The 12,883-nt window shown below is 32.3% G+C and overlaps 1 protein-coding gene across 8 annotated transcripts in view; it reads left to right on the forward strand.

Annotated features, from left to right (window-relative positions):
* Nucleotides 1-2,683, forward strand: part of Kcnt2 (potassium sodium-activated channel subfamily T member 2) — a 361,454-nt gene extending 358,771 nt beyond the window's left edge. For all 8 annotated transcript variants that reach the window (XM_048809800.1, XM_048809801.1, XM_048809804.1 and 5 more), the window contains one exon: nucleotides 30-2,683. In XM_048809800.1, coding sequence (XP_048665757.1) covers nucleotides 30-141 — 112 coding nt within the window. In that variant the 3' untranslated portion in view covers nucleotides 142-2,683. The remainder of the gene's footprint in view (nucleotides 1-29) is intronic.
* Nucleotides 2,684-12,883: the final 10,200 nt, after the last annotated feature.

Below are 12,883 nucleotides of genomic sequence, written 5' to 3' on the forward strand. Positions count from 1 at the left end.
AAGTGATTTCCTGTTTTCTCTTTCATCAGATACTTAATCCGACCAGATCCACTGGCTTACCTTCCAAATAGTGAACCCAGTCGGAAAAACAGCATCTGCAATGCCACTAATCAAGACTCAAGGGAGGAAACTCAACTTTGATAAAAGGAAAATAAGAGACTACTTTTTCCTATAAGGATCTTGCTTGAAACAGCAAAAGTGTTGCAGAAATTAAAAGAAACTATACTGAAATATATTTAACTCTTTCCTACTAAAGCAAAAATCTATTCTCTTAGAAGTATAGATCATTTTGAAACTCTATGTATTATTTATTGGTACTTCCCCTATTACTACTTAAAAGACAACAGTGGAATGAATCTGAAAACCAAAAGTAAAACAAAAAAAATTAAATCTGATATTCAACTCTTTGACAATAACTTGAACTATATGAAGCCAGCTTAACAAAAATTAAGGTTTTATGAAGTAATGAAAAATTTTAGTATTTGGTATGTCCCAAAGGACATTGAAGATTGTTACTCCTCTTAAAAAGTAAATGTGTCATAGCATATTCTTTAAACTTGCTGTTTTATAAAACTGAGCTCATCATAAATGTCTAGTCTTTTCTGCCTAGAGATTACCCAACAAACTTGTGTGGCTGATTTTTGTGTAAGAATCAGAGTTTGCTTTAGCATACAAATCTTAAAGTCATTTTAACCCTTTCTGTCTGCCTTTTCATATGATATATTAGTTTAGAATTTGAGATGTTCATAGCATGTTTAATTACACAGAAGAAATTAAAACATAAAAAGAAATATGAAGTACTGAATATTTTGGTGACCTTATAACCAGCACAAACTTTATGCTAAGAAAAGTGTATTAAAAAGTAAATATTATTCTCCTAAAAGAATGCCTAGCATAGAGAAAACACTTAATAAACAGTTGTTGATTTTAATTTTATTCCAAAAATTTAAACAGTAACTGGATTTCTGAAATATGCAGAAATGATTTTCATTAGACTCTTGAACTTTAACATTTTTCATATATCTATGTAGTTAATTTCACCAGAAAAATAATTTAAAATTGAAGGAAAATATTTGTACTTTTTATGGACTACAGAAATATATCAAAATCTTAAACATCCTCCATATGTCTTTGGCATTAAAATAATTGCCCTCAAAATAGGATGTTAAATTTTTTTTGCTTCAATTTTGGGAAAATGACCAATGTAGAGGACAATGAGTAAACAGAAACTAAAATAAATCATAAAAATGGATAAGACAAAGATGTTGTTATGGAATTTTGGAAATCATCCATATTATTGTATTTGAACTTGGTGAGGAATGAGCATTAAAGAATAGGTAATCCTTGCCCTTTAAATTTAACATGAATTTTTCAGAATTTGACAGTTATAAATTTAAATATAAATTGGCCCTTGGAGACACTGATGCTTTTGTCTGGATTGTTTTCCTTCCCTATATAAATAGACCAAAAAGTACAAGAGAAAGCACAGATAGTTTGCCTGGTGGTAGAAGGGTGTTAAAGTGTTACTGTGGGATAGACTTTGCTAAATTTTTTAATATATTTTTCTTCTAATTGCCTATTTTTTAAAATTCCTTAATTTGACATTGAGTTTCCATTCATGAAATAATACTAGGACCTCAAGAATAGTACGGGACATTTCTGTCCTTTTTACAAAATAATGAAGCAGATCAACTGAAAGGAAAATAGAAATTTATTTTTTAAAAATATAAAGAAATCCTAATATTTCCCTAATAATTACATAGGAAAAAATGAAAGATATACAATATGAAATCAAAGAATATTGTCATTGCACATTTGGACTTGGGGAGTGAAATGAGGTTTTTTTTATTTTTAAATATAATTTGCAATACCCATATTTTAGAATGGCAAGAACACCAACAATTTCTCTCCAGAGAGAAGCTCTCTTTATTCTTCTCTAATTGGTTAGAGAAGTAGAATTATGACAAGTTATTTAAAATTGGGAGCATGCCTTAAAACTTAATGATTGTATGCATATATGTGTGTGTATGTTATAAATGTGAAATATATTTGACAAATACACCTATCATATAATTGTTAAAATTGATGGCAGAATTGAACTAATGATGTAATGGAAAAAAATAAGGAACATACTGAACTTGTTTCATATTTGCACACTGATAGTCAAGTATGATGTTTCTTTGAGTTGACATTTTTTTACTCCATTATGGTTATTTTTAGGAATAAAATAAGATTTTACAAATCTTCTATTTCCCCACAAGATCTGAAGTTTAGTATTTTTGCATTTTGACAGTTGTTAAGACTAGGATTTTAAGCTAGGATATAATTATATTTCCTATAAGACTAAAAATTTTGTTTGATAACTTTTAAAGTAATTATTTTTTATTATAAACATTATCCCAAATTTAATATTTGACAGAGTTCATATCAGCTTGCTAAAATAATAATAGTTTATTAGTCTCTCGGGTTATTTAAAAAAATAAAACATGCTTATAAAATAATTTTAACAAACTGTTGCCTTTTTAAAATAATTACACTAGCACATTGAAAATAAAACATAAAGTCAATAATGGTCCTTGTAGCCCTATGGGAATTGGTTCTGTTTATTGTCTGTGTACCATTTTGCTACCAGTTACATTGAATTGCTTTAGAATAAATAATAAAATTATTTCTGATGATGAAACCTATTTGTGATTTTTGCCAAAACTTGTTTACACAAAGTATGTTTTGTAACTATAAAATTCATTTTTGTTACTTTTATATTTCAAATCCAAAATAAACATCAAAGGAATCCCATTGGAAGAGAGAGAACTTAATTAAGCCATAAATAATAAATTACTTTTTATCATAATAGATTCTGAATAGTAATTTTACTATGACAAGATAGAAGAACGTAGAAAGGAAAGGGGCCAGAGGGGAAGAGATAGAAAGGAGGGAATGAACAATGAGAAGAAAGAAAGGAGAAAAGAAAGTGGCAGGAAGGAAACCTAATACAGGTGCCAAACAAGAAGTATTTTTCATAAAGCAGAGAATGACATCCCAATGTGCTAATTTAAGGTCCAGAAAACACTGATTCAGGGGAAAGAAAAAGTTTTAAATGCATTAATAGACTTCTGGTTCCAAGTAAACGGAGTAGGCACCTTTCTCCCTAGTCTTCCTGCTAAGATACCTTTATAGCCCTTGAATATTATATTAATAATACAAATAGAAGACTCTTAACAGTGGGAAGAAGAAGAAGAAGAAAAGCTGAGTAGGTAAATGGAACTTGAGGAACAGCCCAAATATGAGTTACATGGGTTTCTTTTTGCCTTCCTTATATCTGGATCTGGATATTAGGAAACACTAATGAGCATAGACCAAAAATTTCCCAAGTACAATCTGCTCTCTCCTCCCAAATGACTGGTTCCTGCAGCATGTACAGTTTCTTACTCTTGATACTTCAGTGTGGTGACTTCTCCAGAGAACACATCCCAGAATATGTAGCAGTCAACACCCCGGGCCAGAAGATTCCCCCTAGCACTCCATCAGATGGATTTGTAGTAGAGTCTCTGCAGAGAGACAATGCCTCATGGATCACTTTGCCTGCACACTAAAGGGCAGACTTCCAGCTTTTTCTGCTATTGCAGCATCATAATGATTTCTTTGCTATCCTGTGAACCACAGCTGTACCATACCCAAAGGAGTTTACATTTGAATTCTTTATTCTTTTCCTGGAGCACTTCATCTCGGCCTTGAAGATAATAGATATTCCCTATAGCCACTATAATTTAATTATTTCCAAGTTTTCTTTACATACTGCTAGCCAATCTGTTATTAATCCAGTGCTCTGTTACAGTTAATATTTCATTATATAAAATGTTCTCTGCCCAAATCACTGTAGTTTCTACTCCAAACTGGACCTGGTCTGATATATGATATATAATCAGCAATTCTTTATGTACTCAAACATTAAATAATGACAACATCAAATTCTTATGACTGCAAATCAGAGAGACAGACTTTAGGCAAATTCAACATAAGAATAGTATCTACCAGGAAACTTTTCTGACAGATAACATACTCATCCTGTGGTATATTAGGCCACTTGGATTTCATTTTGATCTTTCTTATTTTTTATAAGACTGATCTCTAGTCTGTCTCATTTGGAGAAGCCTAGTGGTATTAGGCCAGCTTTAAGTTTCTCAGTCAATCTAAGGTTATAAATAATAATTCTTAAAAACAGTAATTGAACTTATAATAAACTTACATTGTATGTTATAATCTAATAGAACTGTATGTATTTAAACAAAATATTTTAGTAAAAATAAAAGAGAAATCTATTTTTTAAAAATTCATAATAGAAATATTTCATGTATTGCACCATAAATTAGTCACATGTCAAAGAAAGTTATAGCTCCACACAAAGATTTATGTGTTCTGTTTTTTCATCATACATAAAATGCATTTAAGTCTAGAGATAGCAGGCTAGATAGCTTTAGACTTGCAATCTGAAAAGGAAGCATTTCTAAATTTATGATTTTCAATCTGTGATCTGTATATTATTAAACAATCATATGAACTCTTTAGGCAAGATTCTCATTAAAATGCAATCATTTATTTTTTTCCTCTGAAAATCTTTAATCAGCAAAAGAAAGAGCCACTGAGACACTATTACTAGAAGTGAGGTAAGTATTGAAGTTCAGGTTTATAAGTATACTATATAGCTATATGGACACAGTTAAATTATATCACAGAAAAAATAATTATAGAATTACAAGTGTTTTATTACTGATTATTGCCATATTTCAAAAACTTTACTAATTTGCATCAAATGTGATGAATTTCAAATTTTACTTGAGAGCACAGAATGAGACTCCAAAAGGTTGTCAGTCTGTCATATGTTTTCATAAAGAAACATCTTCTGTGATGTACTTAGGCAGGACAAGTATGGCTATATACTGTAGTAATAATAGATAAACAAAATAATCTCAAGTGGTTTAATAGAAATCGATTTCTATGTAGAACAATGACCAATACAGGAAATGATCTAAAGTTTTATAATAAAAGATTTTACAAATATACATTCATGGGATGGGATAGTATTAATAGTCAAAACACTGGAGTAATATAAATATAACATGTTTACTGCCTTTACTAATAATTCAAACTCAGAGGTAAAATATGGAAAAAACGATGACTATTTGAAAAAAAAAAAGCTTCAACTTTGTTCTTCAGCCAACTAAGCTATAAATGACTGGATTTTGAAAAAGAAATATCTTATGATCTTTATTCTAATGAAAACAAACTAATTTTTAATGTTTCTGACAAAAAGCATGCTGTGAAATGACTGACATTTACCCAGGAAAACATGTTGCTGAAGATAATTAAGTAGCTGTGCTTGATTTATTATCACTAACTAAAGGAGAAAAATTCTTTATTTTGAAGCACTGAACATCATGCAAGTAATTTTCAGTTCTCACTTTAGCCAAATTAAGATTTATCCTTGTACTAGGCAACTTATAATTTAATTTGAAACTAGGGAAAGATAATCAGTTACCTTTGTGTCACTGTGTTAAACTTGAAAACCTAAGTTAGCCAGAGAGAGTATGGTTCTTCAGTCATTTTGGAATATAAAATTTTCAATACACATATTTTTGAAATAGAAAATATTCTACCTGAAAATTGAAATGTTCTACCTATTTATCAATATGATTACAATATTTGTTAGATAAAGGAAAAATCATTTGCCCTTTTATAATGGAATATGTTAATTTTATTTAATAATATGTTATTGTAAAAGTAGTATCACATTGTGGCCAAAGATTGCCATATACTTTTTTCAGTTGGCTATAAATGACTAGATTTTGAAAAGGAAATATATTTTTAAAAAGAACTAATTGAAGGCATTTTAGCCATATGGATAGGTGATTGGTCACTCCCCAATCCTAAGTCTTGGCAGGAATGTTGTTTTGAAAGAAAATAAAAGTTGAAGTGTCCATTTCTTACAAACACATTTCTTCTCTTTCAGCCAAAGTGCACAATGGAATACAAAAATTTAAAAATTATTTAATAAAATTCTTTTGTAAAATGATATTTTATGATATGGGAGCCATGTTCACATTCTGAGTTTTTCTGAAGTATTATAAACATATACATGATATTTATATATTCTTAAAAAGTGTGTTATTAGAGGGGCTGGAGTTGTGGCTTCATGGTAGAGCATTTGTCTAGCACATATGAGGAGGCACTGGGTTCTATCGTCAATACCACATAAACATAAATAAATAAAATAAAGGTATTGTGTCCATATACAACTAAAACCAATATTTTTAAAAAGTGTAATATTAGGAATCTGCATGAACATTGGTTTAGTGTTTTGAAGTAGTTCCTGTAATGTTTGTAAAGTTTTTCTTAAGGAGCTATTATTAAAAGATTTTGACAAGATTTGCACTGCCTTACAATTATTGGACTTTGAAAGCATTTTTTATATTAAAAGAATCAAACTTTCCTAACATCTTTCAATTTATTTACTTTTTTATATAAAACGGCCACCAAAGCAATTACTGTATTCATATAACCTTGAAATAACTTAGTGAAGTAATTTAACATCTTTTTGTATCACAGATAGAAGCCAATTTTCATCTGAATCTGAAATCAATTGCTTCTTTGTAACTCATCCAATATCATCGTAGAATAAACTACAGGATACAGATGATGAGCTGGGATAGGTAATTTGTTTTGTGCATACAATATTGATCACCTCTTTCGACATAATCTGTATTGCAGCTACCACATCTTGCATCCTGCTATGGTGCATTGAGCTTACATTTAGAGAGACAGCTACTTGAATCTCAGGTATTCAGGAACTAATTGTGGGGCGTTTGGGCCATGTGGAAAGGTGATTGGTCACTCCCCAATTCTGTGACTTGGCAGGAATGGTGATTTAAAAGAAAAAAAAAAAAGTTGAAAAGTTCATTTCTTACAAACACATTTCTTCTTTTTCAGCCAAAGATGTCCAATGGTATATTTCTAAACAAAAAACATTATCTTCCTGAGAAACATATATTCTTAAAAAGTGTGTTATTAGAGGGGCTGGAGTTGTGGCAAACCACATTTTAAATTTTGTTTCTTCTTCATTGACCACATACTGATCATACTATGACTAATAATAACACAAGTACAAGGAGGGGTTAAGAGGCCCTGAAGAAATCTAAGATTTTATAAAATCACATAAAGGGAACTTTATTTATTAATATCAGTGAAGGCATTGTGAGGCTTTCCTTGAAAAAGTACGTTCTGTGTGTGTTCATTTCTTACAATTGCCCTTGGACCCAGGACTTGTTCCAACTGGATTTGCAGAGCATGACAGAACTTTCCATAGTAACTGGAATAGCAATTAGAAACGAATTTTGTAGGAGAAAAATCACAGTAGATGTGGACATCTTAAATTTGTTTTGTGGAAATTGATAGATATATATGCTCATGAACTAAAAAAATGGTTAACACAAAGCTCTCAGAAGCTTAGAAGTAGGTCTCTACTGGAAAAAAAATCTATCACATCATTCATGGGTCTGTTATTCTATTTCCTAAAAGTCTCTCAAATCCTATATTCCCACTGTCTTCTTAGACCAGGGTATTCAGAAATTAGCATATTCCTGTGCTATTGAGTTTCTCAAACTCAATATTTCCCTCCTCATTTTTTCCCCCAGATTATGGTCAGAAGTTTTCTTTAAAGATTTACATTTATTCCCAGTTAAAATCATCCAAAGGATCTTCATTGTTCTTAGAATAAGGACCAGAATAATAAGCAGGCCTCATAAAAGGCATGATCTGACCCATGCCTTTACCTCTCCACTGTGTTTCACTCCCCGTGCAGTTTTCTATTTGTCAAGTATGCCACATCTGCTCTGTGGAGAAACACATACGCAATTTCTTTGGTCTTTTAACTCTGTCTGATTTTTACTTACTCCAGATACTCATTCAGTTATGCAAAATATTTATAGAAAAAAATCCTTGAAAAAGTAATAAAAATATTTTTTCAAGGAAATTCTCGCAATGTTTTCACTAATAATAATAAGTAAAAATTCCCTATATGAAATCTTATGTAATTCCAGACTTTGTAACTACCTCTTATCCCGCCTTGTACTTATGCTGCTATGAGTAAGATTGTGATCTAGTATTTGATCAGTAGAGAAGAAATTTAAACTGTGGTTGCAAAACCTTTCTCAGGGAAAGAATACACTATTTGTTTAGAAACATATCACTGAACATATTTGACTGAAAGAGAAGTTTCTATGGAAACAGTCTGAATGGGCTAAAGTTAGAGAGATGATAGACTAACCAGACTCCAAAAGATTGTAGGAGTGATCTTGATGGTAGAAAGAGGATCAAATTCAGAGAGGGGTTCCCTGTGATATAGGAGGGAATATGTCAGTGACCTATCTCAGGTTGCAATGAAGAAAAACTTGGGAGTATCTTTGACTAGAAAAATTTTCAATGTCAGGGATGGTATAGTAACATTTTAAGAAAGGATTGATCAGTTGTTTTAAAATTTTTGCACTATGTCCCACTTCAACCTACATGTTTTTTCCTCCCTTATTTTTACAACTTTTATTACTGAAAAGATTTTCTCTAGTTGATATTTGTAGAACAAAGCAGTCTGCTTGGTGTTCACCTGTGACTCGGTGGCTCAAGGCAAACCTGATAATGATGAGAAGGAACAGAAGAGGTAGAAAGAGCAGCTCCCAGGTGCCTAACTCTGAGGCAAAGGAGACTACTCTGAGATAATCAATGAAGAAAGGATAGAGAAACTGACTACTAAGGCACAACTGTTTAACATTTGCCTTCCAACTCTAGATTATTGACTTTGGGAAATATTTATTGATTAACAGATATTATCTTAAAAACTATAGATACTAAGGCATACTTGATACTTCAGAAATTATATCCTGTAAACTAATTGCATTATTAAAAAAATGTTATCTTCTAATTTCTTGTGTATGGGTGTGTTCCAGTCTCATAAAGGGAGAGAATAATAATGCATGTAGAGGTAGAAATTGGGAAGAGAACTAACACTATTTTACTTCAAAAGCCACCACCACCACCCCGCCCACACACTGCCCAAGTCACAGTCTACAGTTTAGAGAACAAAGAAAAATCAGTCCACTGGTTTCAATTTAGGTAGTGAGGAAATGATTGAATTCAAAGTCTTTTTTCTCAGTTCTAGCATAAAAAAATATCACTAACATGAATGTACAGAATTAAGTGGACAAGGCAGATGATGCAAGTCTCATTAATTTTACACATTTAATTGCTTTTTTCTCACTTCAATTTCTATATCAGCTGATGGGATTTTTTGGCTTGTTTTCAAATTTGTTTGTATGTATATCTGACCAGAGCAAAGGAAAAGCTAAAAAAAAAAAAAAAAAAAAAAAAAAAAAAAAAAAAAGCAAATAAGAAGGATCATGAATCTTCATGCAAAAATGGAATAATATGTCTATTTTTATATTTTTCTCTCAAAATTTCAAATCCCCAGTCCCTAAAGCCTGGATAGCTTTATTACAAAGCACAGGAACACACTCTTTCCTCTAGTGTATACTTTGTGCATGTGTGGGTTGTTTTTGTTTTTTTTTTTGTGAATGTGTGAGTGGCATTTCAATGTCTGATCTTCCTGTTACACTTTTTAAAATATTCATAGAATTAGTGGAATGCAATTCCCTGACTCCACCAAGAAAAATAAAGGTAGAAATTCCTCACTCTTCTACTTTCAATGATGTAGGCTTATTCTCCCCTAAGATTGCAATCAGAAACTGAAAAAGTGAAGAGGGAAGAGTGGTTTGAAGTGATGAGTGTCACCTTACAGAAGCAGTAATGATGCTCACTTGTGGCATCCAACAAAACAAAATGTCTAGCAGTGGATGTAGTATACATCCACGCAGTATTATTTTGGTTACATTTTTTCCCCAATCAAGTTTCATAATCATCACTGATTCTTGCCTGCTTTCCATACCTGCCTCATTATCTCTAGTAGACAGTGTAATCTCCTGTATCTTCATAAAAGTTCTCCTTTACATGAGGGAAATATGGTTTGCTTGATTTAAAAAAGTGTAGTAGATTTTTTTTCAAAGTAGTTGTAATAATCCTACTTTTAGCACTCACATAATTGGGTGGTTCCATCCTGTACAGTACCTCCTCTCACTGTTAGTGCTGCAGTCGATGAGACAATAGGAAGGAAAATGAAAGTAGAATTCATGAAAAGACTTGTGTATTTAAAATCAGACTTTTTTGCTCCTCTTTAAGATCCCAAAAATATTGTGTAAAGAATCCTGGTCTGACTGACTTGAAGAATGTGAAATCACACAGAAGGCAAAAAAATGGTTCCAGCTAAGGTCCCTAGACCTAGCATCTTGCCAAACAAGCAAGTGAAGCTGCCCTAGTTCATGTTATATCAGCTAATTTTCCAAGTAATCTCAGACATCATCCCACCAAAGACTGCCTCAGACCAGCAAGACCACCAGCTAACCTACAGAAGCAAAAAAAGAATAAATATTTATAATTTTAGTTATGAAGTTTCATAACTACACCCAGAATTGATTAAGATATACTTTTTAAAGAGAAAATGGAAAAACTTTTCTAATTTACTCATCCAGCTCCAAATCCAGGATCTCTGTATTATGTTTGTTCCTTCTTTAATTTCTTTGCTCGGGTACTAAATTCACTAAATCAGAAACCCCAGAAATAACAAAAAAAAAAAAAAAGAAAACTTTCCCCACTTTCTATTTCTATATTAAAAAGTGTGTCATTGCATACAATCTTGAAAAAATATTAATTTGAGCTCCATCTTGGAAGTGAGAATGGGGTTCTCTGACTATAGTAGAAATAGAATCATGCATTGGCTGCTGGTTCACAGGACATATCATTTTCCAAGATCACTCTCAAAATTTGAAAGATACTGTCTCTGTGATGCTATACCTGAATATTCAATATCTAATCAACAGTTCTCTATGGCCAGAGATTATGGGCCATAAGGTACCTGATAATGGTAAGAAACCTTATAGAAATTGGCCTGCTATACTGGTCTGGATAATGTCTTCCCCAAATTTGTGTCCATCCAGAAACTGTGAATGTGAATTATTTGGAAATAGGGTCTTTGTATAGTAGTCAAGTTAAAATGGATTCAGTTAGGATTAGGGTGAGCTGTGATATTAGAGGACTAATGTCCTTTTCCAAAGAGATGTATTTGAACACAGAGGCATGCATTGAGAATTTCAGATAATAATGGAGACAGTGATTAGATAGATGCATCTGAGACTAGATCAAGACTGCAGGCAACCAACAGATGTTAGGAGATAGGCATAGAATGCATTCTCCTCTAAGGCTCCAGGAAGAATGGACATGGCTAACAGCTTGATTTCAGATTTGTAGACTTCACAATTCTTAGAAAATAAATTTCTGTTGTTTTTAAACCACTAAATGTGTAATAATTTGTTGTATCAGTTCAAGGACACTAATACACCTACCATGTTATTTATTTATTTATTTTTACTTAAGTAAATGTCTAAGAGACTGTGGGGGGTGCCAAAATAATAATAATAGCAAACAAAATAAATTCAATGTACTTAAACTAGATCACCTGACACTGTGAAATAAAAAAAAAAAAAAACATTGGATTGTTTCAGGGTCCAACTGGGCTAATAATAAGGCATGCTATGGCTGGAAATCCAATTTGCTCCACAATTCCCCGTATAATAGAAATGACATTACTCAGGGGAATGGGGACTCTCTTTCATTCAAAGGATTCAGTTGATTGTAAAATTTCCTTCACGTACGAGAGTGGAATAAAGGTCAAGGATCTCATGGTTATTTGACTCAGGTTCAAATCCAGTAAAATGTTGATGGGTTGCTTATCAATTTTATTCCCAGGAAGACAGAATTAATTTAACCGCTGCCAGTTAAATTTTATCAGAGAGCAGATCATCACATCAATCTTGATGCTTTTGAAGGTAACCATAGCAACCTTACTTGGGAGGTGAAGAACTGATACCTGATTCTGCCACCTTGGAGTTTCTCCTGTCCCTGCACAGATCACTGAATTTGCAGCCTTCCTAGCTCCATTCTGGTCAGAGAGTACAGAAGTAAGGGAGTAAAGGGCTAATGAGATTTAGACATTAAACTCTCTGTTCAGTAATGTGAGTTATAACTTTAGCCCAGTGGGTTTCATCCTTGTTGCAAGTTAGAATTACCTGGGGAACTTGTTAAAAATATCAATGCTTGTCCTCATTCCAAACCAATTAAATCAGAATCTGAGGCAAGAGCCCAGGCATTTATACATTTCTTTTAAGGCTCTTTAAATCATTCTGATATATGACCAGAATTGAATCCTCCAAATCTGTGTTTCTATATTCTAGTCAAGCAGTCTATCTTTGAGCTATACCCTTAGCCTCTATTTCCTCTTTTTCTAAAGGAGTATCCCTTCCTTATGCTCTATCTTCTCCCACATCCTTAGTTCCAGCAGAAGACCTGTATTCTATTTAACTGAAAATGTCACCAGAATAAACCTTCCCAGATGCCCCACTTACATGTCTATTATAATGTTTACTTCTGTGCTCTGTCCATGTTTCTTTTATAAGGGATGAGCTATCCATTCTGCCATTTCAGATCACGTCTTTATTTTAATGTTAAATCCCCTCCTGGATTCTACTCAAAAACATTTCAATCTTTTTTTCACTTTCTACTAAATTATCCCCATCAACGTGCAGCATATGCTATTATTCTCCCAGGTATCTATATTTATGTATGCATTTGTGTTCTCAGATTTTTACCTACAGATCTAGAGACTTCTCAACTTAAATTACTTTAGCTAATGCTCCATTCTCTACTCACCTTCACAGCAAAACTCTTTGAG

This window comes from Marmota marmota, unplaced genomic scaffold, assembly GCF_001458135.2.
Source record: "Marmota marmota marmota unplaced genomic scaffold, marMar, whole genome shotgun sequence".
NCBI classification, from domain to species: Eukaryota; Metazoa; Chordata; class Mammalia; order Rodentia; family Sciuridae; genus Marmota; species Marmota marmota.